At 39.5% G+C, this 26,247-nt stretch overlaps 5 protein-coding genes across 10 annotated transcripts in view; 3 read left to right on the plus strand and 2 right to left on the minus strand.

The window, feature by feature from the left end:
* LOC131666205 (teneurin-a) overlaps positions 1-12,195 on the plus strand; it is a 65,406-nt gene extending 53,211 nt beyond the window's left edge. For all 5 annotated transcript variants that reach the window (XM_058938645.1, XM_058938647.1, XM_058938648.1 and 2 more), the window contains 6 exons: positions 773-1,634; positions 2,277-2,574; positions 3,185-3,407; positions 3,968-5,958; positions 6,039-6,222; positions 6,307-12,195. In XM_058938645.1, the coding sequence (XP_058794628.1) occupies positions 773-1,634; positions 2,277-2,574; positions 3,185-3,407; positions 3,968-5,958; positions 6,039-6,222; positions 6,307-7,259 (4,511 nt within the window). In that variant the 3' untranslated portion in view covers positions 7,260-12,195. The remainder of the gene's footprint in view (positions 1-772; positions 1,635-2,276; positions 2,575-3,184; positions 3,408-3,967; positions 5,959-6,038; positions 6,223-6,306) is intronic.
* Positions 12,196-12,344: 149 nt separating this feature from the next.
* LOC131666207 (BRCA1-associated protein) lies at positions 12,345-14,801 on the minus strand. Its single transcript, XM_058938650.1, has 6 exons — positions 14,524-14,801; positions 14,065-14,368; positions 13,806-13,995; positions 13,417-13,735; positions 12,917-13,341; positions 12,345-12,854 (listed from the first exon to the last, which is right to left on the minus strand). The coding sequence occupies exons 1-6, from the start codon at positions 14,600-14,602 to the stop codon at positions 12,468-12,470; spliced, it is 1,704 nt and encodes a 567-aa protein (XP_058794633.1). The 5' UTR covers positions 14,603-14,801; the 3' UTR covers positions 12,345-12,467.
* A 128-nt stretch (positions 14,802-14,929) lies between these two features.
* LOC131666209 (leucine-rich melanocyte differentiation-associated protein-like) lies at positions 14,930-17,356 on the plus strand. Its single transcript, XM_058938654.1, has 4 exons — positions 14,930-15,092; positions 15,939-16,199; positions 16,272-16,532; positions 16,599-17,356. Exons 2-4 carry the CDS (start codon positions 15,997-15,999, stop codon positions 16,837-16,839), a joined length of 705 nt encoding a protein of 234 aa, XP_058794637.1. The 5' UTR covers positions 14,930-15,092; positions 15,939-15,996; the 3' UTR covers positions 16,840-17,356.
* A 186-nt stretch (positions 17,357-17,542) lies between these two features.
* On the minus strand, positions 17,543-22,157 carry LOC131666208 (aquaporin AQPAe.a-like). 2 transcript variants are annotated; one of them, XM_058938652.1, is made up of 6 exons: positions 22,017-22,157; positions 21,731-21,906; positions 21,516-21,659; positions 21,036-21,272; positions 20,489-20,569; positions 17,543-20,390 (listed from the first exon to the last, which is right to left on the minus strand). In XM_058938652.1, exons 1-6 carry the CDS (start codon positions 22,030-22,032, stop codon positions 20,211-20,213), a joined length of 834 nt encoding a protein of 277 aa, XP_058794635.1. In that variant the 5' UTR covers positions 22,033-22,157; the 3' UTR covers positions 17,543-20,210. The 2 variants fall into 2 exon arrangements, with proteins under 2 accessions (XP_058794635.1, XP_058794634.1); XM_058938651.1 differs by having other exon boundaries at positions 21,731-21,939; positions 22,017-22,142.
* Positions 22,158-22,341: 184 nt separating this feature from the next.
* LOC131666248 (uncharacterized) lies at positions 22,342-25,253 on the plus strand. The gene is made up of 5 exons (XM_058938748.1): positions 22,342-23,348; positions 23,406-23,505; positions 23,579-23,689; positions 24,177-24,335; positions 24,417-25,253. The coding sequence occupies exons 1-5, from the start codon at positions 22,519-22,521 to the stop codon at positions 24,471-24,473; spliced, it is 1,257 nt and encodes a 418-aa protein (XP_058794731.1). The 5' UTR covers positions 22,342-22,518; the 3' UTR covers positions 24,474-25,253.
* The last annotated feature ends 994 nt before the right edge of the window (positions 25,254-26,247 follow it).

Here is a 26,247-nt window from a genome sequence, read left to right on the forward strand (position 1 = left end):
TCGTGTATGTTTGAAGTTGCGTCTTTTTTCATACGAGCCGCCGTGTCTAGACAGCTTGATTTGAGTTTTATAGGCCAAAGCGGCCAAACGATTAATGATTTATACGATAGTTTCGTTGATCGGTCGGTGACGATTACTCGCTTTTCTCCAGCATCAGCTCGACGATTTTATGATTCCAAGAGATCAATGGCTTCCCCGAGTTATATTGAATATTTACATTACTAATGATCCATGTCGCTGTGCTCAAGCTTGAAATCACCTTGTCATCAAATTTATGCACGGAGAAATCTTAAAATTTCATTGGACTCGCCAATGACTCTTTTATAGATCGCGAATAATCAGTTTTTATTAAAGATTTCCACTGTGTTTTCGAACAAAAAGTACATCGTCGGGCAAGCGCGGTTTAATTAATGGAGAAGCTCGCGATGGATACATATCTTATTCAAAGTAACGTCGAGCAATGAATAATCGAAGAAACAATGTTTCCACTAAATGGAACTGCAAGCCACGTATGAATTGAAATCCAGCAGTGTTGAGCATTATACGCAATCCCCACATTTCCCAGAGGCGCGACGCTCGGAGCTTATCTCTGAGCACCAACAATCAAACGCGTAGCCACCAGCCCTGCTGCCTACTCACGCGTGTACGTGTGGCCGATCAATAAAACATAATCCTAACCCAGTTTCTGAACGCTCGCGACTCGGCGCTCCATCCCCGTTCCGCGGATGTCGCTAATCTAGCTGTGTGCATCTCCGTCTGTCTCTGTACCTAGGCATCGTCATAGCGGCGGACAAAACGATGTTCATAGCGGACGGCACCAACATCCGGGCGGTCGACCCCAACGGCATTATCCACACGCTGGTGGGTCACCACGGCCACCACAACCGCTGGTCCCCGGCACCCTGCGTCGGCGCCATTCCCGCTCAACAGGCACAACTGCAATGGCCTACGGGGCTCAGCCTGTCGCCGCTCGACGGCTCGTTACATTTCATCGACGATCGACTGGTTCTCAAGCTGACCAGCGACCTGAAAGTTCGAGTGGTCGCCGGCACTCCGCTGCACTGCGCCGGTGGCAGTGGCGGCAGCGGCGGCGGCGGCGGCGGCGGCGTAGGCGGGGGCGGCGGCGCGAGCAACGCCGAGGTGCAGAAGAGCGCTGGCGCCGCGACCAACGCCAGCCTGCTGCTCGGGACTAAGAAGACCGACGAGGTGTTGGGCTCGGTCTTGGCCATCTCGTTCGCGCCCAACGGCGAGCTCTACATTGCCGCCAGAGATTCTCACCGAGTGAACAGCATTCGCGTCGTCGATTCAGCCGGCAAGATGTCGCACTTTGCAGGCCAACAGAAGGAGGACATGAGGGAGCAATGCGAGTGCAACAACACCACTCCGAGCTCCAGTGACTCCGAAGTGAACTGTGGTTGCGCCGACGAGTCAAGTAGCACTGAAACGCTGCTCTCCTCTAACGCCAAGTTCACCTCTATTTCGGCACTGACTGTCTCGCCGGACGGTATTGTTCATGTTGCCGATCAGGGCAGCTTGCATATTTTGGCTCTCATGCCCTATTTACCGAATCACGACGACAACGGAGAGTTTAATATTCCATTTCCGCCGACCAACGAGGTCTACGTCTTCAACAGGTGAATTTCTATTTTTGTGCGTTTGTCGTTGGATTATTCAGGCGTGCACGGCCTTCTGTTTTCTCTCTTGCGCGTGTCGATATTTTTTGCTAGTCAACTTATAAAAAGACAAGGACAGGGAAAAAACTTGCATTTATGCATTAAAGGACACGCGTATTCCGGAATTATCCATGCTTATTAATTTTTTAATGCACGTACTAAAGGAATGATACTCGATATTGGAATTTTCAATGAAATTCGAGCTATGAAAATTTAATTTTGCTAATGAATTTCATTCGATTGGAAATGTTGCCGCGCGAGTTTGCAAAATCGAATAAGGAATTTTCCATCGAAATTGAATTTGCGAGAATACGAGTTTATCTCTCTTGCGAGCGACGAATGTAGTTAACTCGGCATTAGATTTTCCACTGTGAAACACTCGTAAAGAGTCTCGCGGCAAAGTACAGAGAGCATCCAATTAGCAAATATCACTCAAGCGAGAGAGAAGGCAATAAACTAATTATTCCCTTAGCCCACCTTGACCCCTCACTCCCTCCCTCCCGCCCCGCAAATATTCCCCAAAGTCATTAGAATTTCCAAGAACTTTAGGCGTTGGATGCTGTGTTCGCGCATCAAAATTCACCATTCAAATTATTTCCACAGATACGGTCAGCACGCTGCGACCAAGGATTTGACGTCCGGCAAAACGCGCTACTCGTTTCTCTACAGCAAGAACATGAGCCTGGGCAAACTGTCGACGGTGACCGATGCAACGGGCAACAAGATCCAATTCTTACGCGACTACAGCAACGCGGTGAGTTCGATCGAGAACACCCAGGATCACAAGTGGGAGCTGAAAATCAGCGGTGTTGGCTTCCTCGAGAGACTGTCGGAAAAAGGGCGCGCTGACGTGACGCTCGGCTACGACATCGATACTGGACTACTGACCAGTCGATCCGGGGTGAGTACACTTACTCTCTACTTGAAACAAGAGTGTGACGAGAGAAAGAGAGAGAGAGAGAGAGACAGCTACGTCTTGCTCGTTATTTCGAAACGCGAAGCTTAATGCGACAGCGAGAGAGTGTCGTTCGGCAAAAAAGATGACAGAGCCGAATCACTATGATTACTTTATTAGAGGATATCGGATGGAAAGGAGAAAGCAAGAGAGAAAGGACATCAGTACACGCTCGAATTTCGTTAATTAAACAATTCCATTTTTCTCTCTGGTTCTTGAGCACGGCGTAGTATACGGTATTGTTACATCAAAGCGGCCGTTATGGATTTTATCGGGGGCTCGCTCGCGAGTCTACTGAAAATCAATAGCGCCCGGCCAAGCTTGTCATAAAAGTATCGAGTCCGATTATCATTTATCTCAACACTGAAGTCTGGCAGATTGATTAATAAAAATCCTTATAAAAGTTTTATAGTGCCATACGCTTCGACGAACGGCGTGGCGTGGCGTGGCAGTGCAGTATAGCGCGTTCTCAAAATTTACGGCTCAATAAATCGCAATATACGACGCTCGAATTCACGTATTCTTCATTTCTCTTTTCCTCGTTTTTCCTATCTAGGGTCGCGAGACCTACATCTACAACTACGACGATCTGGGACGCGTCACCGACGCTATCCTGCCTACTGGTGAAAAAGTCAAGCTCACTTCGGATCTTACCAATGACGAGGGCCTATTAGTCAAAGTTGCTGCGCCATTGCAAGCCCTGAAACGTGGCGATACTCAGAGATTTATGGAATTCAAGATGAGAAACGAACGATTGAAAATGCTCACCATTACCGATGGTATGATGTTTCTTTATTAATTAGTAGTATTTAATTCGAACATTTAGATGTAGCTCCATTTTCGGAAGTCAATCCGAGCCGATTGGCTTTTACAAGAAACCTAATTACTGAAGCTGAAATTAATTAAAATTCTTGTATTAAAAACATGTCGAGTATTCTTCGAAATTTTCATCAAATTTTGTACGAATGAATAACTGCGAGGATCTATTGGAATTTGGGAAATCGCGCTTTCAATAAAAAAATTCATCCGATACGATACATCGAATTAATAACCGAGATAAAAAGTCGACAAGCTTCCTCTCAGCGAGAGGAGAATTAAACATCCAACAAATGGAGAAGAAAAAAAGGGGAATAAAAAGAGACGAAAAAAAATCCCTTCTAAAACTTCGCTCTCCAGCGCAATACCTCAAATAATCGCTCAAAAGCCCCATCTCGAACGATTAAAAAGAGAGTCTCTTGAGAGTCAGTTCACCGTGAAAAATCATACGCATCCGCCCTAAAAAAAGCTTCTCGTCTCTCTAATCCCAAGCTTCTTTGTTCTCTCTGTCTCTCTGATAAAGGTACAATGGTGAAGAAAGCTACTGCATTCACCAATAGTACGCTGGAAGTGCAGCTTCCCGGCGGCGGTAGGATAGTGAGCGCAGCATTGACGAAGCATCCACTGCTCAAGGCATCGTTGCCCGTTGAGGCGGAAATGTTACCAATGTGGAGTTACCAGGCAATGTCCCTCGGCGAGCTCACCAATCACATGCAAACCAGCTACAATCTCATCGGTGACGTCAGTCACCTGCAGCAAACTCTTAATCGCGAGATCTGGGTGAACGACAGCCGTGTGGTCAGCGTCGAGTTCGAGCAGGCATTCAGTCGTGAAACATTCTACGACAAATCTCGCACCCCATTGTTGACCGTCACCTTCGACCCGGCCGGCTTACCGTTGCTCTGGCAACCGCACGAGAGAGGTTACAGCTTGAGCATCCAGTACGACAGATTCAACAGGATTCAGAGCTGGAAGTGGGGTTCGTCGGACGAGTCGTACGGCTATGACAGGCACGGCCATCTCAGTCAAATATCCAATAGTCAAGATGGCACCAAGACCTTTACATACAACGAGCTCAACACCCTGTCCAACATAACGCTGGCCAGCAACCGTATCTTCAGTCTGGAGTACGACGACGACGGTGGTCTCAGATACATCATTCTACCCTCTGGTACGAAGCACTCATTCTCCTGCCAAGCATCGCTGGGCTTCATGAGAGTCACTTACACACCACCCGGAAGCTCAAGGTCGTATCTCCAGCACTATAGCCACGAGGGTAATCTTTTGCAAACAGTATTCCCCGGCGATGGTGCTCGCATCGTTTATCGTTACCACACTTCCGGTCAACTTGCTGAGATAGTACATGGCGACGGCAAGAGCGAGATGCACTACACTGAAACTGGCTTACCGTCGGAGGTTATTCACTCAGAACGAGACGTCGAGTACAAGTGGGACTACCAATACAGCGGTGGTCTTTTAGTTGAAGAACGCATCGACTTTGGAGCCAAGACTGGTCTCAGCAACGCTAAATTCACCTTCGACTACGACTCCAACTTCCGTCTAGTTGCCGTTCAGGGTCGTATCGGTGGATTGACGCTGCCATCTCACGCCATGGCCTACAGTCTAAAAACCGGAATGCTCGAGCAGATTGGTCAGTTCAAGGTGACTCGACCACAGCCTAACGAAACCACCATCCACGACGGTATGGCGATATTTTCGCGAACCGTTGACTCGAGATTCCTCGAGACGCAGATTACCGTTACCATCCACGGACTCGAAGTATTCAGAATGGAGTTCACTCACGACTCGCGAGGTAGAATCAATCAAACTCGCACTTACACGAGAAATGTTGGTGTCAATACTTACACTAACGTTAAAAATTACACTTGGGATTCTGATGGTCAACTGACCGGTGTCGAAGCGCAAGAACCTTGGGGCTTCAGATACGACGTCAATGGCAACATGCTATCGCTGACATACCGAGGCAACATCATTCCGATGGAGTATAATTCAATGGACCGGATAATCAAGTTTGGCGAGGGTTTGTACAAGTATGACAACCGAGGGTTGGTCATCCAAAATGCCCGGGAAGAGAGGTTCAGTTACAATGCCAAGGGATTGTTAGTAAGAGCATTCAAACGTGGCAGATTCGATGTCAGATACTACTACGATCATCTGGACAGATTAGCGGCGAGAAAGGACAACTACGGCAACGTCACGCAATTCTTCTACAACAATCAGAAGAGGCCGTACGAGGTCAGCCAGATCTACAGTCCCAGAGATGGAAAACTCATGTCGCTGGTTTACGACGACAGAGGACATCTCATCTACGCACAAGTTTACAGGCACAAGTATTATATTGCGACCGACCAATGTGGCACGCCCATCATGATTTTCAATCAGTATGGCGAAGGTATCAGGGAAATCATGAGGTCGCCTTATGGACATATTGTCTATGACTCTAATCCGTACCTGTATCTACCTGTCGACTTCTGTGGTGGTTTGCTTGATCAGGTAAGCTTCGTCAAATATTTTTGCAACATTGTTTAATCGTGTGCCGTAACAGACTTTTTTAATTTCTTGTAAAAAAACAGATCACGTCACTTGTCCATATGCCGAATGGTAAAGTGTATGATCCGTTGATTGGTCAATGGATGTCACCACTTTGGGAGGACGTACTCGACAGGCTAAAGAGGCCGACGCACCTACATCTTTACCGGTTCAACGGCAATGATCCAATCGACGTACGACACTCTACAAAATCCAATCTTCCTACGGGTAAGTTAATTGATATAGAACTGAGTGAAGCTTCATCAGTGGTTTTGCAAGAAGATTAATTATTAATGTAATTATTTCTTAAAGATCACACAAGCTGGCTGGCAAACCTCGGCTACGACTTGAAGAGCATGGCGCCACAACTGTTTCTCGAGAGTCTAGCAAGTAGTTTGGTACCACCGAGTCTCGAGCCACGTACCTCGATATTCGGCAAGAAGCGTGAAACAAATCTCGGCATCCAATCAGGCTTTTTGGCCTACATCAACCAACGACATTCGAGCGATGCAGTTGGACTGTCGGCACCGCCACGATCAGCCTTGAAGAAGGACGTCGCCGATCTGATACCTGACAGATTAGGCGCCGCCTCGGACCCACCATTCGGTGTTGGCATTTTGGTATCGCGAACGAAGACCAATCAGGCTGTGGTGTCGAGTGTTCCAGCGGCCAACTCCATTTACAAGGATGTCTTCACGACGGTCTTCAACGAGTCGTACTTCCTGCCGTTCACCTTCGTCGTTCACAGCTCTCAACAAGATGCCTTCTACTTCGTGAAGGAGGAAACATGGCGTGCTCAAGACGATCAAGGTCAACTGAAACGACTGGGCGGAAAAGTCAACACCACCTTCCACGATAATTCGAACGGTAGTGGTAGCGTGAGCGACGTCAAAATTCACGGACCAAGTTACGTGATAAACCTTCGCTACGGTACCACCGCCGAGAAGGAACGTCAAAGACTGTTGCATCACGCAAAGATGAGCGCCGTGCGTAAAGCATGGCATCGCGAACGCGAAGCACTGAAAGCTAACACACCGACGAGCGTGGAATGGACAGCAGCCGAACAAGACGAAATAGTGAAGCTTGGTTCGGCATCGAATTACGAAGGCGAGTACGTCCACGACGCACAATTATATCCTGAATTGGCGGAAGATCCGTACAATGTGAGATTCGTGAAGAAAGCTGCCGCGGAATCGAGTACCGGTAAGAAACGTAGACGACGGAGAGCCAGTTGTAACATATGGTGGCTCGACAAGTTCTGCTAGAAGTATACCAAAGTGTGTGTGTGCTGTGTGCTGCTGTGCGTGAGTGAGTTTTTTTTTGTCACGAGATGCCAAAATAAAAAGAAAACGCATGGGACTTATCAAATACACACAAACTCGCCACCCGCGCACGCTCGCGCGCGATATATAGATGTATATGTATAACTTATAGACACAAGAGAAAAATGGGAGAGATAAATACGTCCGCGGGCAGAAAAAATATATAAAAGAAAAAAAGGCGCACGATATGAAACCTAGTCAATACGTAGCTTTAAATGCGGGATTTTTAAATGCTCGCGGACGGTGCTGCTAAATTTTGTCTCCTGAACAAGGTGCAAGGCGTATTTTTTTCCGAATGACTAAGGCACTGCCATAGCGTCCACGTGTGATGAGAATGATAACGATAATTTGAGTGTGTGTGATATTACGTGAGAGAAAAAGATACAAGTGAGATTGTAATTGTGCTTACGTATGTATGTGTATATGTATATGTATATGTATATGTATATATACATATATATAATGAGAGAGAATGGCGCTAAGAGCACACTTTCGTCAAAGTTTCTTTTTTATTATTGTAATTGCGTTCGTTGTGTATAACTACCGCGGAGTAAAACATCAAAGAACTTTGTATATCGTCACGTGTAGCACGTAGCAGCGCGTCGTTGTTGATTTTGTTTCTTTTCTACGCTTCAATTCAGTATAGCGCAACGTATAAAAATTACACACACACATACAAACACACGCATACTTATACACACGATAAACGAACGAAAGTCGAATTAAATGTATATGTAATTATAGAGAATATTTAGGAGAAGTGTATATTTTTTATTAGTTATTCGTGTAATATCAATTGATATTTTTTGAGGACAGGCGAGAGAGATTGAGCGAAAAAAAAGAAAATACGATAATATGACGTTTTTTCGATGTTTGCATACGACAATTTATTTTTCAGTTAAATTAATTTTTATGAATGTGACCATCATGAAATATATTGTTTCCTTCTACAAAAACTTGACTGATTGTCAATTACGATTATAAGAACGTCGATGGATCCCTTGGTTCTTCCACGTGCCATATGTATAAAATACCAGCCGCTAAAGTGTCATATTTGTTTTGTAAGAAAGATAAAAACCAAAAATAAAAAGCCTGATGTACATTTATTTCATGTGTTTGTTCACGTGCAGTTGTATATTTAATGATTGGGGAAAACTTTCTTATTGCCAGGATAATTTTTTTATTGTACAATAATAACAAAATTAATTTCACATGTACATGAATTTCAACTTAGCGTCTGCCTTCTCGACCATTCGTTCGCTGTGCAAAAGAATCTATCAAATGAGACCTTTATTTCCAGAGATGATTAGTTTTACGAAAAGCCAGTATGTCTGAAACAAAAAATAAAATTACATAAGAACCGTAACAAAAGATACGAGTGCGTGAGAATAGTTAAAAAATATAAATTACTAACAAAATAATAATAATAATAATAATAATAATAATAATAGTAATAATAATAATAATAATAATAATAGTGACATCTTTACGGCTAGATAGTGAACGACGATGTCACTGTCTGTTTTAGATAATGAAACAAAAAAATTGCTACTAGATGGATAAAAGAGAACAAAAGTGACTCGTTAAAACTAGGAGCGTGAGAGCTTTGAAAAATAAAGATATCTTTTAAAGTAAAGGAGATTTAAATAAAAGGATTAAAAAAAAAAACGCGATGGAGAAAATGAGGAAAAAAATTCGAAAGCGTTTTGAGACTGACACTTATTCCATTCTGTAGCTCAACGGCTGGTTTCTTCCGATTGGGCCACAGTTTCGAGTTGTGATCATCTAAACACGCACCGTCACACTAATTATAATGATAATATCGAACCAAAAGAAAAAGCGTTAACGTAATTTATAACGGGGAGTTAGGTATAAATGTGTTTTACACGTCAAACTGTCAAATTGAATCAACTATTTTTTAATAAAAAAAAAACTGAAAAGAATTAATCAGATTATAAAATAGAATTGAATGCGCGTTTGAAACTCCATTATAATGATAAATCGGTCGCTATTTTCCGTTTGAACGATGAAAAAGAAAGGAAAAATTATTGCTCTTCTGTTCGTTCAGGACGATGACAAGGATCGTATCCTTTTATAGTAAGCAGGGGGTCGGATTCGATCTTTTTTTAGAACAGATGATTTGATTTTCAAGACAGATTACCATTTTTGCATATGTACGACATATGTATCTACATACATTTTATATCTATTGTAAAAAATATTTATAATGCATAAATAATTTATTTGTAATATGAAACACTATTGGATGTAAATTATATTGAGAAATAAATTATCATGTGCATGAGCTTAGCAATGATCGAAGGTGTTTTGAGTTTATCTCGTATAATTCCATTTTTCATGTAAATTAATACGTGTAAAGTAATTATACTACATATGGCTGATAAAATCAGCTTGTAATTTATAAAAAATATACTTTTGAATATAGAGACAGTTTTAAAATGCTTCATATATATTAAAGAAAAAAATATATATACTAATCTTGAAATAATGAACTTCTGTGCAAGTACTGAATTGCCTATATTTCTATGAAGCTACTTTATACAATTGATACTTCTGGAAAGAGCGAATCCATACCCCGAGAGATTTTTCTAAAAGTAAACTTAATAAACGTTGCAAGAATTTCCTACAAATAGAGCACAGAAATCTCATTGAATATTGCAAATTCAAATACACACAGAATACACAATACTCGTATCAAACACACGTATGCTAAAAAACCGCTTTATAGGGGCAAATTAAAATTACGTTCAATTTTTTTACGCCAAGTTTTTTTATCGAATAATAAAAACGTGACGACGAGGTTTAAAAGGTGTAACTTTAAACGCGCATTCGATTAATGAAGCTTAATCAAAGTGTAATTAAGAATTTATAATCTACTAGAAGGGAAGTCAAAGTTCATAGAACTTGTATCAAGAAAAGGCACAAAGTCTCGAGCAATTGAGGCGTATAAAATGAGAAAAAGTGGACAAAACAGAACAATGCGAATTTTGTTTTTCGGGCTCTGACGACGACGACCACTAACTAATCGCTACTTTAAACGTCGCTGATCTAATTGTTTAACTGTCAAGTGTTGCTGTAATGGTTGAAAAGAGAAAAAAAATGAAGAAAAAATAAACGAAAAAGGAAAAATAACCAAAAAAACAAGAAACCTACCGGTATGACCTATTGACATGGACACATATACGTATACATATTATATTTTATTTATATAAATATATAAGCAAATACACCTATAATTGACTGTATTTATTGTACATAGTACACACCGATGTTTGCTATGACGTACTGGATATATCTGTACTTGAATGGTTAATAAGAAGAACACTTATCTATGACACGAGGAAACAAAGGAAAAAAATGATTAAACTAAGATGTATGATTAATGATTTTTTGGGAGAGAGATGAATCGTTTATTAACGTGCCCGCGCCTCAACGGATTCTCGCCTCCCTCTTACCTACCCTTTTTAAAATGCGAACGAATTAAGAAAGGCGGAGACACATACACACTCACACTTATACGTGGAATAAACATATAATTACGGTGTATGAGAGATGAAAGCGCGCAGACCAATTGTCATTCGAAAAGAAAAAAAATATAAAGAAAAATGGGAAAGCTGAATGTAATGTGTTTATTATATGTCGTAAACGTTATAGCTCGGCGAAGAAAATTAAGTAAAAAAGAATAAACACGCATGTATGATTTGTTTGTTTTTACATGTATATCGCTCTGTGCTTCTTGTAGTCCATTAATCACCTTACACTTCGAATTGTATCATTTGAAAAATAAGACGATTCAAAGTGTAGAATAAAGAATGATTTTTCGTGTAATAATTGTATTACATGAATATAAAAGCTGACTGTGTTATATAAACGTTAATTTGCGCTGCGAATAATCTTGCGACGAGACTCGCTGTTTTTTGTGATGTCCTCGCGTTTGTGCTATTTTTATAAAAAATAAGAATTTAAATGACAAAAAAAAAAGAAATAAAAACACGAAAGACTCGTACAAGGGAAACGCGGTAATTTTCCTCGTATTTAAAATTCGTATTTAAAATTAGTTTTGCTAATTTCACGCACACCCGTGAACACTAAACTGCCGATATGTATTTTTACGCTTATTGTCATTGTCCGTTTGAGATCTGCCCAAAAATGAAATTATAAACGAAGAGAAGCATTTCGAATGATAACTACGACGATCATTAAGAAACTTCACTTTATTTTTCGCGAATTGCGAAATTTTGTTAATCACGAGCTCGTCACAAACACAGATGTCAATATTACACTCGTAAAGAAAAAATGAAAAAAAAAAGGAAGAAATAGAAGCGTTTTAGAAGAATTAATCACTTGATTGCTGTAAAGGCGTGGAGTTTAAAAGATGCTTTCGGTATAACGCATAATTGTATACCGCGAAGGTGAGCGATGAAGTTTCCAATCGATCGCGATTTTTCATCTGACCGAATCGACAGAAAATTCAGCGCTCGGGTTTTCGTTTTAATCTGAATCGCGACTACGAGATTTATGTAAAGGAAACGAATTTTCAAATTGCCTCTTTCTATTGTACTCGCGCACCATTTCATGAGCGTAGTCACAATTTGGACAAGGAGGGGATAATGTACTTTAGGACGACTTTTGACTTTCGAATTTTTCATATTTGAAGAAGTTTAAATTTAAATGAACAAACGAAAAATAAAATAAATAAATGAGAGAGAGAGAGAGAGAGAGAGAGAGAGAGAGAGAGAGAGAGAATGAGAGAAAGGATGGGATTGATACTAATGAAAAGCGAACTGGAGAAGCTCCACGTACAGTCGCGACTCTCAACCCAACCAGCATGTCCAACAATTTACGATATAATTATAAGTACATTATATTAAGTGTTTTCAAAAAAATATATGATCTATATATGATAATAAAAACGACAAAAATGTTAATCTTTCTTATTTTCTTTCGATCCTTGAACAAAATTTTTTGTTGAAAGGTAGTTGTATAAAATGTGAAAACTAATTCATAAATTAAATGTCTGTTTTTTTAATAATTCTTTAAGAATAAAAATCTAGTATTTTACAACCGTCTTTATAAGTTAAAATAAAAAGTATTTTACAAGAGTACATTCACAGTGTAGCATATGACAATTCAGTGTTTTTTATCTTTTTTATTTTTACTCTTTGGTGTGGTTGTCTTGGTGGGAGTTGAACCTGGTCCTATCACGATACGTCCTGAAGCAATCTCCTCTTTCTCTGCTGAATTTTCAATCTGCTTTTGGGCTTCCAAGAAGAACATCAGATCACGAATTTGTTCTTGCAAATCGCTCGATTCAGATTCTTTTTTCTCTTTGTACTCGTTCATCTCGTCTTGTAATTTCTTGTGTTTCGCCTGCCAAGAAGCTTGATTGTGTTGAAGGGCCTGCCTCAGCTCTTTTTCTTCGGCCAATTGAGATTGTGCTTGGGATAATTTCGTGCTCGAGTTCTGCAGCTTTTTCTCGAGTGCTTGTTTTTCACGGGTAAGCACTGTTAATTGATTCTACGCAACAAAAAAATTACAATTACATACAGATCATTCTAAATAATTACTAAGTAATTTACCTTTATTCTCGTATTTTCCTCCGTCAGACGTTCGACTTTTTCTCTTAATTCTACTGTCTCTGCGCAAGTTCTTTGCTCAAATTGCGCCAGTTTCTCTTCGAAATACTCTCGTTGGGTTTCCAGTTGTGAAGTTAATAAATATGTGAATTCTAACTGTACAGAATCTACTTTTTCATCAACAGCTGCTCTACCACCTTTAGCAGGTTCTTGACCACCTTCAACCATTTTACCATCTTTGTTTTGTAATAACCTATCGACCCAATGATCACCAACATAATCCCAGACTCTGTTTTGTCCCAACTCCATGGCATAACAATGGTGAGTATCCCTATAGTGCTCAAAAGCATGACTTTGGTCATACCTACCACAGCCAATATGACCACAAATTAAACAAATCCAAAGAGCTTCATTTGTTACTTCTGAATCTAAATTTTAGAGGATACGACATTTTAATCCATATTTTAATTTTTATTAGTGAAATGTGTACGTAAAATGCTTACCACACTCCATGCAATGACTATCTGCAATGGGTTCTGGAGTTTGAACGTAACGACAAACAGGACATGATGTGTCTCCCCATTTTACAAGACAACCAGCATGAAAAGTATGATTACATAAAATTGTTAAGATTCCATCAACACTTTCATCCATTTTCTCAAGACATACAGGACAGGATGGTAATTCAGTGTGGCCAGCTAGAGGTAATCCATTATCAGCAGTTTCAACATTTGAAACAAAAACCAAATGACAAACTACTTCTGGTTCTAAAGAATTGTAAGGAGCTCCATTGTAGGTTTCATAAAATTCACTAGCTGCAGCCTGCAAACACAATAACTGGTTATTAAAAAAAAAATTGAAATATAAATTGTGTACCAAGTTCAAAACTTACTGATGAGCGAAATGTCAACAAAGCCATGTACTGATTAGGATTCCCATCTCTGATGATCCTAAAATACTGGATATCTTGATGACATGCAGCTGTAAAATTCATCAAGTCATGACATGTCATAGTTGCAGGAACAGACAATATGCAGATTGTACTGCTTCGCTCAGCAGCAGAATGCATTTCTGTTAGTGTACTAAAAATGTAGAATAAATTTATAAGATTTGCTGAGAAATTAGGTTAACATTGATAAATATAAGTTTACTTCTCTTTGAAAAGGTGCAAAATACCCTTAGTAACCTCGACGAAAGGATTGCCTGAGATAAAACTAATTTGATCGGGTATATTGCAAGCTGCAGCTCCTTCCATATTATTTAATGACGTAGCTGCGGATAGGCATGACTTTTCTTCTGAGTTTTCTCTTGATGTTGACTGTGATTTACTCGATGTTCGAGAACTCTGAGAGAGAAGTGGCAGAGGTCTTTCTTTGGAGCCTGAATAAGTTTCTATTGTTATGTCTCTAGGTTCGCGAGAACCTCGCATTTTTCTTGTATTTTTATCCATGGCAGCTGAAATCATTTATCAATACGTAAATAATGTCTAAAAACAAAATAGTAGAAGACAAGGAAGTAAGTGAATGTCATGCAATTAAATAATGCATTTTTGTAAAACATAGAAATGACAATAATAAAGGAAACTAAGGTGACACAAAAATAAAACTTACCTTCGCCCTCTAAAAGATCAAAGTCGCTGATCTCGATACGAATCACACAAAGAGATACCAATAAATCAAGAGAAGACATCACATACTAGACTTTGCGTTTGATCATGCGTTAGACTATTAAAAAACATTTCCTGCTGTTTTAATGCGATATTTCTTCATTTCTTAATAAGTCTCTAGCTTCCAGAGCTAGCTTCTTCTTAAGCAAATGCACTGATGCACTGAAACCCGACTGACGTTTTCTTTTTCTTGGCACACAATCACAACGTCAGTTCTTTCTTTGTGTAATGTTGTCAGAGTGTGTTGACGTAATCGCTCACCAGATGTCGACAGTGTCCAAATAGCACTGTACACTCTCGTGTTTACCTCGCTTTCAAGTGCCCGCGACTGCGAGAGATGAGTACAGGTGAAGCGAGAGAACCGGTTTGTCGCTTGGGAATGTAGTAGTTTTGTTGTATTTTCAAGGGCTACTCCTTGCCAAGACTTATTCGAAATAGCGAGTGATGTGATTTAAAGCACACTGGATTGACGGGCTTTTGAGAATTGTAAAGAAAAGGATGCAGGAGAAGTCGGTGAGTTTTTTTAAAAACGCAGAATCAATACTTTTCCTTACGTAACCGCGTGTCCTAGTAAAGTTCAGTTTTCTTATTATTTTTTACTGGAAGGAAGAATAAATAAATGCTTAAAATAATAATTAGGACAATCCCCAAGTTACATAACGTAAACTTCTAACCTCAAATAGCGCAGTTTCTTTTCGTTATCGCGCAAAGATAAGCTTTCTTTATGAGTTTCCTTGGATCACTTTTGTCAGTATCCATTTATCTTTAGTGCGCAACGTAGAGTAATTTTATATTCGTTCAACAGAATGTTTTATCGTGACAATCTAAGCTGTAAATTTGAATTTAGAATTTTTTATATTTTTTGACGAGCTTTTGTTTCATTGTGATTGTTGAAATAAATTCCTACGGTAATTTGAACGTTTTAGTGTTTGATATGATTTAAACTACTCGTCTTTCAGGAATTTATAGTTATGTTACCTAAGAAAATATTTTTATACCAGTTTCTATAATGAAATTAAAATTTATGTAATAAGTATTTAAAACAGTTTAAACTTTATCGCTGTGTTGGGAATTTATATTGGCTTTTAGTTTTCATATATCAGTTGATATTACTAATAATAGAGAATAATGTGAGTAAGACTATCGCAAATATAAGACGAATCTTGTCAGAAAAGTAGTTTATTTATATTTTTAATAAACATTTTATTTCAACATTTTATAAATTACCTAACTTAATTTCCTGAATTAAAGAAAATGTCACAATAAAAATTTAGTGCAAATGTGAGTGAAGTAGGGACAACAAGTAATATTTATATCTTTTATTTTCATTACCAATATCAACATTTTTATTATGAACAGGTTGGCATTAGATAATGAATACCATTTAGATGATACAAAAGAAGCAGAACAATTGACCATGACGTCCTTAGGAAAGCTTGTTTTCTCAGATACATACTCCAGGCACTCACCACCAGCTATTGCAGGCACATCATCATCATCAAATAGTAATGACTCTTTGTCTTTGGCATTTGAAAATCTCTTTCACATGCCTTATGACATCATTGAAAATTATGGCACTAAAATTCAGACACTTGATATAAGTCATAATAAGTTTGGCAGGTACTTGCTTCAATGACATTATCTTATGTCTAATTTTCTATCTTAGAAATTACTAATGGAACATTTTTTCAGGAACTTACATTTCTTAGCTGAATTTGAAAACTTGCATTCCTTAATTTTAGATCATAATAATATTGATGCCCTCTCAGTGTTTCCTTTTATGCCTACATTAGAACTCTTGTGGCTGAATGGCAATAAGATTGAGGAACTTTATCCATTTTTAAAGAATTTATATAAAAGTTTTCCAAATTTAAGATTCTTGAGTTTAATGGGAAACAAGGCTGCTCCAAGTTACTTTAATGGTGGCAGCTTTTATGATTACCTACAGTACAGGTAATCACTTATTTTTTAAACTTAATGTCATTATAAATTTATTACAACAAACGATTTACTTTGAAGATTGTTTGTGATCTCATGGTTTCCGCATTTGGAACACCTCGATGATAGAACCGTAACGCCGGAACAGAGGGTAGAAGCAAAAAGATTATTCAAAAGGCCCGCCTTGGAACAATTTATCGAGAACGCGCCTCTTCCGGAATGTATAAAATATTTACATAGCAAAATAGCATTGTTTTTTGCAAAACCAATTTCACTGTCAGATAAATTCAAATTTGTAAAGGGACGAAACTTCATTATCTAAGTCAGTATTACGAAAGAGAATATTTGGAAATGTATTTTTAAAGTGTATACCTTACCAGTCATCAGTGCAATGCATGTTCAATAAGAAAATAGAGTTACGTAATTTTACTGTCCAATAGATTGTAAGGAAGGCCTTATAACTTGTTATGGCTGCACGTTTTCATTGTGAAAATCTCTCATAATATTAGCACAATCATTTTCACGCTCTAAGCATTTCTATAATCAATTTTAGAAATTTAAAAGTACCCAATATTTTTTATATAGTTCGAAATACATTTTTCACTTTCAAATTGAAGCGCACATTAAACCGGAATTTATTTATACTTTTTATATTTTTTTACATACCATTCAGTCACACAAAAGACAATACATGTTTTGATAAGATAAAACCCGAAAGCTTGAATTATTTTAAGATAATAACGCTAAATTCTCCAAGTACATTTATGGTAATGTAAAGTGTGAGTCAGTAAAATTTATGTCATACCAAAACAAAATAAAATTTTTAAATTGTAACTTAATTTCAGAAAAGAACGATATTTTGTACGTAATGTGTATAATAAAAATTGATCAATAAACCAAACTTGTTAACAATTTTTTTGCTGTATTATTTCGTCATTGTAAATTAAATATTTATTGCACAAATTAGACATAATCTTCGATGATAATAGAAAAAATACACGCCTCGCAAGCATAAATTAATTCATGAGATCAACGTCTATAAAAAAAAAATAAGTATCGAAAAAAAGTCTTGGCAACAATTAAATTTCCGCAAGCTAAGTTGTCAGGCGATGTATGACTAATTGAGTGTAAAAGAGAAAAAAACTAAGTAACGTGAAGTCGTAAAAACCACAGCTAATTGTTTATATTAAAGATAAACACGTAATGTGAAAATTCTCAAACTCTGGAATGATTAGGTATATCGCATATTACATACGCGTACTTATAAAGGCATATACGTAACTGCCTCTCGCGATACAAAACAATAAATTTAATGCGACGTATTACAATGCGACCGCATCTCAGCTATATAACCCACCTAGAAACAGAACAATCGTCTAGAGTGTTTTCCTTTTAAATGTCATCGCGTCTCTCTCACGACTCCCTTCCTAAATCTCCGTTGTGTGTCGTCGTAGTTGCATGTTTTATGCATGCGACGCCGATAAAGAACACTGAAATTGTATTATTCTCCATTATGAAACGGTTCTTTTGCTTTTTATCTTGGCTTTCTTTCGAGCTTGCGTCTCCGCAATTATTGGGTGATTGGAAAATTGTATAGAGTGCTACTTTAAATTGCAACTACCGCAGTAAAGTGCCAGGCAAACGGTAGAAAGTTCAGTCTCGTACACATTCATACATACGCACACACCTTCGTATAATTTCTGTCTATAACCTTACATACATCCATATAGAACACACCTACGTAAAAGATCTTGTATTTCGTCGAGTCAATAACGTCGATGTAGCTAACATTGTCTTATCAACTCGACATGAGCACGTTGACGCTTCAAGAGTGTTTCACACTATTGTTCATCGAATCGATTTGACGTACAAGAGAGCCAAAATTAATTCGAATTTTCATTAAATTTGATCTTTAATCGACTTATTTCAAAAGCCGTGTCAGTATTGATAAATTGCACGCAGAAAGCTTCATCGTATATAAGTCGCCGTCCAAAATATAAAAACTCGTTGGGCGTTAAAATCAGAGCAAGTGGTTATCTAAGCGAATAAACCTATATATAATTGGTTAGTTTGTCAAAGGACGCTTTTATGCATAAAAATGCGATGCTGGTAGAGACGAGAAAGTGGTCGTTGCGAAAGATCCGGAAAGTCGATAAGCGCCTGATTATTGGCATCCGTTCAGCTGGCATTGACAGCGCCCGAAGGAAAATCCGTACGTGTGCGTTGACCGCCTCCCCGGGAATCACTTTCATCTCATTGCTAATTATTTACTCGTTTTTGGCTTGGCGCGATAAAATCAATTTCCGTCGAAGGAAGAGAAGAAAATCAATAAAACGCGGAATGAGATTTTCACAACAGCGGTTATTAAAGCAAACACTTGAATTGGCGTACGTATCGGCTACAAATTTAACGAGCCGCGTATATATGCGGAATTTTCTTCTGCAATTAAACAGAAGCAACGTAGTGTCGAGTGACCGCGATAATGATTGGCACAGTTAATCGCGACAGTATAGCGCATCGAGCCGCGATATCTATCCGCTCGTTAGAGTGCCCGGATTGCAATTAACGAAAACTAGCGATTTGCAAATGAGCCTTAAAACTCTATTTCTTATTCGCTCGTTAATTGTAATTATGCTGTATTCTCTATTTCGGCTTCTATTGTAGGTCTTTTTTTTGTTTTATAATGAACGTCACTCGCTCACGTTAAGATACGATTTCATTGTGCATTTAATTGTCGACCATTAAGCATTTTAATTGTGAATTGTGAAGATCGAAAAAATACTCTCGGTTTTAATGGCGTCTGTTCCTCCTGGAGTGAGAAGTTAATGTTACGTGAAAATATCGAATTGTAAGCGCCATTTGAGTGGAATAACGCGAGCACGATTTTTAGTGTAGAACGTGGTCGTGGCCAATAGAGATAAAATGCTCTAACCAACTAGATTTTATGTATTTTGACCCACTGAATAGAAATTTCAGGGATGGCTTATTGTAAACTTGACAGATGATTTGTTGTTAACAACTTAAATGTTTCAATGACAATAACTAGTTTATTGATAAATTTATGAATATTTTGTCGACAGCCAAACATAACAAATTAGTAAGTTTTTTTAGATTTCAAATAGATATTCAACAGAATACAAGATATTCTAATTTGAATTTGACAGCAGCATTGCGCGCTTGGCGCGCGCCTTTGCGCTCACGCCGCTTGCGCCGTTTTCTTACATAATTTACAATATATCGGGTTCTGCGTAATATTTTACAAATTTGAAAAATGCTACTTCTTCAATGCAAGTTGAGAAATACGTAGTATATTTTTAAATATTGATTAAGCCATAAATGCATTTTTTATTATCACTCAAACAATTGATTTGTTAAAAGCTAATTGACGGTATAGTTGTCGATAAGCTATTTTCGAAATTCGTTTTCATCGGGTGAAAATACGTAAAAGCCACTTGAGTGTAATATTTTGGCGCTAACGGCCACGATACCCTCCGCCCGGCTTCTAGACTATTTTTCGGATTGGAACGTAAGAAGTTAACACTAGCACTTGTCTCAGCTTTAGACAACTTTGTAATAAATCTAATGAAGAGGAGTCGAAGAGAGTAATTGACATGATTTTCAACACTTGTTCTATACATATGTAGCGGCAATCGTATCAGTAAGTTTGGAATCTAATTAAGAAGACATAAAATTTTATTGGGCACAGTCCAAGCTCGCAGGATTATCCAAGTCGGCTGAATCGACTTCATTCATTTTGTAGGATCCGTACTCGTTTGTCTCGTGTCTCCTCTTGGAAGCTCTTTTCTCGGAAAATAAGACTATGTAGGAAGACGTGCCAAGTGCTCCACCGAGCATTGGTCCAACCCAGTAGACCTGATTCGCATTGTAAGATTTGTGTTTGTTGTCAGTTGAGCATAACGCGTGTGTGTAATATGCTGATTTGGTCGATTGTGCAACTCGTGCGTGCTTACCCATTGATTTTCCCAGGCGCTGTTCCACAGTGCTGGCCCGAACGTTCTCGCCGGATTCATGCTGCATCCCGTATACGGGCTCTGCAATATCACAATGCAAATCAATGTAGTTCACGCACGTGTGCTCGCATGGAGGAGATTAAAACGTAACTTTAAACGAATATTTATTTGTACGTGATAAAATTATGGATGCGTAAGCGAAAAAAAAGAGAAACAGAAGCGAAGAAGAAAAGAAAATGTTCAGGCTATGAAACCTGGCGATGCATATTGCATTAAAAGTATGTAAAAGGAAAACAAGCAGCTAGATCGAGAGTAAAAAGTTGGGCAAAAATGGCAAGGAGGAGCTCAAAGGTAAAAAAGGTAAAAGTCGATTTGGCGCTTGCTCTCCGCGCCGCAAAGACGCAAAGGGGAAAGAAGATAAGTAAGTGTAGCGTATAGCTGGCTTGTCGAAAGCCATAGTAAATTAGGCGAGCTGCACAATCTTCCAGTGTAATCTCATTAAAAGTTAGTCCTGGCGGCGCTGCCAGGGCGGGAGGGCAAAACTCACCGCAGCGAAGGAAATAGCAGCGACGGCCATGCCGAACCTTATGGCGGTGGAGTCGGTGGTGTGAGAGCATCGCGAGTCCCAAGTGGCGCAGGCGCCAAGCAGTATAAGCGACGTGCACAGTATCTCGATTAGAATCGCTTGCACTATCGATATGTCGGGATGGATCGCCGTCACGCACAGAGGCACTCCGCTGCTCGGATTGCTGCCGTCGCTCATCAGGAACCCTGGCGTTACTATCTGCGGCACACACGCGCGCGTCCCAACATATATTCGCAAATTGTGCTGCCTCCGCAGCGGGCAATCAATTGCTTTTTACGCTACTGCCCTTTTCCAGATCTATCGGACTTTTCTTTTTTTCCCCTTCGAAGGCGTTGCCCTTCCCCTTCCCACCTTTCTTTCAGATAACGCGATTTTCACTGCTACTGTGTTCTACTGGTTCAAGTAAGATTGCGACACATCTCGAAGCTGCCCGTATCTTACCTTGATTAGTCCGTAGCCTAAAACGGCGCCGATGAATTGGGCTATCATGTAAACAATCGACGTCGGGATGGATTTCATACCGAGCATCAAAGCACCCAACGTCACTGCGGGATTAAAATGTGCCCCGCTTACGTGCCCGTACGTCTGGAACAGCGACACAATAGCACTTCGCACGCATCCGCGGAGAAGGTTCTAGAAACCATGATTATACACACCATGATTAGAAGATTGACAGTGAGACCAAACGTGAGAGCGCTCTGCATTGGCGGTGGTGGTTCCTTTCCCAGAGTACCGATGCATCCCATACAGCCGATAAAAATCAAACTAGCCGTGCCAACCAGCTCACCCATGAACATCGGCCAAACTCCTTTTTCCATTTTCCATGGCTCGACTGCGATCATACAGCACGTGCATGTTATCGCTTCTTTAGTCGAGCGTTCAGTTTAGTACATGTATTCGTTTCGCATTTCATCAGAAATTTACAAAACGAAAAGTACTTACTTCGATTTGTCGACATTATCCCGGGAGTGAAAAAAGTAGTTAAAATTACGACAGGTGAATCGCGACCGAGCAGTTTAGATTGCTAAACTCATAATCGCGAACATCAGCAACAATCAGAGAAAGACTCGGATTGATTGATAAAAGTCACAGCGACACACGGCATTATCGCGCGTGCCTCGACCAATCGCACTACTTCCTTACCTTCATTTTTTTTCGCGCTCGTCGCATCGTCGCATTCTCTTATCGCTCGTAATCTGAAGTGGTGATTTGAGCCTTGACGTTTTTTTGAATTGCTCGCCGTCGACGCCGATGATTTTTACTCGAAAAATAGCGAGCAACTGAGTCAGCTGCAGTGGTGCGCATGTGCACGACGCCACATCTATAATTCATAGCGAAACTTCAGTTCGCCAGCGATTATCCGTAATCATACTATTCATCGAGAAAATGCCAGGAGACTTCATGTTGGCAGTGCTGAAAGTTTGCAACGCACACAACCGCAGCGATGGCCACAAGGGTGAGTCCGAGGCAAAACCAACAGCATTACGTCAATGCGGACTACGTAAAAGACACCGATTATGTTGTTCGCGTCGCTAAAACGCTTCTGTCGCCCATCGGAATTTGGCCACGATCTGGAGACAATAGTCCTGCGAGTCGTTTCCTGTTCACCCTTCGCGTGATTATCATTTTCTGCTTGATGTTGTTCCTCTTGACGCCACATTTCATCTGGACCTGGTTTGTCGCTGACAATCTGCGCAAACTTATGAAGATCATCGCCGCGCAAGTTTTCAGCTCGTTGGCAGTGTTGAAGTTTTGGACCCTCGTCATCAACAGGAAAGATATTCGTCACTGTCTCGAAGTCATGGAAAACGACTACAAAACAGTCGAGACGGAGGAGGACCGCGAGATTATGATGAAAAACGCGAAAATCGGTCGGTTCTTCACCGTCGCTTATCTCGGTCTCTCTTACGGTGGTGCATTGCCATATCACATAATCATGCCACTCTTGGAGCCACGCGTCGTTCGCTCGGACAATACTACCATGATTCCGTTACCCTATCCGAGCGAGTACGTATTTTTCGTGGTAGAATTCTCACCGCTGTACGAAATCGTGTACATCACGCAAATATTCATCAGCGCCACCATTCTATCGATCAACACCGGCGTTTATAGTTTGATCGCTTGCGTGGTTATGCACTCGTGTTGTCTGTTTGAGGTAACGAGTAACAAAATTGACAAGTGGCTTGCCAACTGGACACCTGGTCGTCAACCTTTCAGCGACGCTCTTACGAGGAGACTCGGTCAAATCATTGACTTTCACGTGCAAGCTATCAAGTGAGTTTGTTTCTTTATTATTCGTGCTTCGATCCTCATACGCAGGTGTCAATTTAGGTACGCCGAGACTATGGAGAACGCACTCACACTAGTCATGCTCGCAGAAATGGGCGGATGTACGCTGATTATATGTCTACTGGAGTACGGAATTTTGCTGGTCATTTATCTTTTTCGTTTAAATTGCTTTTATTCGACCGGTCGAGTGCTAGACTTAATTTTTTTCTTTTTAGGATATGGAGGATGGTAATTATCTCGGCTGTGCGACTTACGCCATGCTAATGACATCCATATTCGTTAATGTATTCATTCTGTCTTTCGTCGGTGACAAAATTAAGGAACAGGTAATTTATGAGAACAGGTATTAATTCTCATGAGATTCATCTAAATATATTTTGTTTCTTTCACTTTCGTTGTTTCCCGCATAAAATTTCTAAAAATCATCGTTTTCTTTTTCGAGCCAAACATTTTTTATTCAAGTCCATGAATCTTTTCGATGCGTAAAATGCACGCTATGATCTCAAATTATAGATAGAAAGCATACGCTCTCATGTACAATGTAGAGATTTCATTAACGAATAACGATGGCAATCATGCTGTAAAGATGAAAAGCTAACGCCCATAAAGTAATCAAACGCGCATAAAAGTGAAAGAAGATATTTATTCGTGAAGTGCAAAAAGGAAAAAAAACAGCATTTTTATTGACGAGAGCATAAAAGTCCAGCTAAATAAACCACGAAAAGTACTTAGGTGCAATTAAGCCTCGATAGAGGAGAGAAAAGGAATAAAAAAAGCGAAGGAAATAAAAACGTTGTCACTCGGTTTAATTAGAGCGAGTTAATTGGCTTCTCCGCTTACTCGATCGACTGGCTTGAGCTGCCGAAGGAAGTGATACTGAAGGATCTCAAGTTCATCATGGCGCGAGCTAATCAGCCCACGAGATTAACGGCCGGCAAGCTCTTTGATCTCTCGCTTCAGGGATTCTGCGATGTAAGACTCTCTCTCTCTCTCTCTCTCCTCCCTTGCCTTGTCTGCGTGCATAAATTAATCCTTTTCTCTCGATGCTTGCAGGTCGCTAAGACTTCGATGGCTTATTTGAACTTCCTGCGCACCCTCGACATCACATAATTTATTTTTATTCTCTTTGTAGCTGCCGTTCTTATATTCATGTGATGTATTTCCTTCATAAGTTGACAAATCGATATTATACTTAATCTTGTACGGTAATTTTTATTTCAATATTATATTACATACGTGATATTGATTGTCATGCGTGTATTGCGGGTTGGTGGGGAGGTTGGTGCGCTTCGCGTGCTACGGGAAAAAACTTTGAGAAGGTTGTTGATATTGATTGATACTAAACATCGGTTTACTCTTTTCTCTGTACCTATTTTTCTTTTAATACGAGAAAAGATTCGATGGTGTATAATCTATCGTAAACGGTGTTTCTTTCGAGCTTGATGGAGCGAGTTGCGCTTTTGTAGAAATACAGTAATCAAAAGTATTATTATTTGTTACCCGCAAAACATAAGATAATTTCGAAAGATCGATAGGAAACTTATATTTTCAGAAAACCAAGTCGGAAATTTTTATCGAATTATAACTTTACTCTATCTTTTTTCTTTACCTTTGTATAGTATGATGGAGACAAGTTATATAAAATTTTTAATAATGAAAATTCGAAGGAAAAATCGTTGTTTGTATTTGATTTGTGATTATCTCTTTGAAATAGATTGAAATGCTTAAATTATATACCGGAAGTAGAAAATCATAAGCTTGCATAAAGAAGGAAATACCTGGGCTGATTATCAGTGCTGTTTTTCGATTCTGATTTGATAGAATCCGTTAGCGCAAACCATATTTTTCTGGTGGCAGTACCCAAATTTTTAGTCGAGTGATTGATATTTTATGTTGATAATGTTACCAAATAAAAAATACAAATAATTGTCGTGTGGAAAAACCATTTTAGACACTTCATCGTCTCATATTGATATCGTCCAATTTTTCTCGATCAACAATTATTGATACACGCAATATCAATTGAAAAGAAAAACAGTTCTCTCTACTAATTTTCAAACGTCTTATCATTAAAAAAAGAGAAGAGGCAACTCGTCCCGCAGGCAGCAATTACTGTCATTTCTCTCACTACATCGACGTAAACATAGTCGCTCTCGCAGGCGTTGATTAAACTTGCGAGCATCTATTGAACTCGACTGTCGGTAATTAATGCCGTCCCTAGCTCTTGCACTCTCTTGAGAGGGGTAGATCCGCCGATTCCACACAGTACGTCACGCAACATGGAGGCCGACAAGCTACAGGGGGACGAGTTCTCCTACTTCAATGATAAGGATAAACGAGTGAGACAAATTAATTATCCCAATTTCTAAGAGGATGTTAATTATGCTATGGATTTGAATCGAAGGATCGCCAGTATTATTGATACGTATTTGGCCACATGGGATCGATAGTGACGTAGTTAGATAGAGATTCGATATGTTGGTCAAGAGATGCCAAAACATGTTTTTGTACTTTTTATCGGATTTTCTTCTCGGGTTCGAAATTTAATATATCGTTTCGGAGAAGCGCACACTCAAGCACAAAATGTTGAAGGTCTGTATGATTTCACTTGCTTCACTTTGACGGTAAATTTGTTGCTATTTTCAAACAGGTCCGATAATTCTTAACACAATGGCTTTACTGAAATAAAGTATACATAGTTATTTTATTTTACACCTAGTTACGCTGTGGTACTTGTAAAGCACGCCTACGGTTATGATTTGATATTGTCGCGTATTTGCTGAAGAAAATTGAAGCTCATCGTACGGTTACATATTAGGATTTCACCGTGAGTAATTACGCGTCTTGTCTTGCATCCATATATTTACGTTCTTACGCAATACTC

This window comes from Phymastichus coffea, unplaced genomic scaffold (assembly GCF_024137745.1).
Source record: "Phymastichus coffea isolate CEN01 unplaced genomic scaffold, Cenicafe_Pcof_1.1 PCOF00057, whole genome shotgun sequence".
Classification (NCBI taxonomy): Eukaryota; Metazoa; Arthropoda; class Insecta; order Hymenoptera; family Eulophidae; genus Phymastichus; species Phymastichus coffea.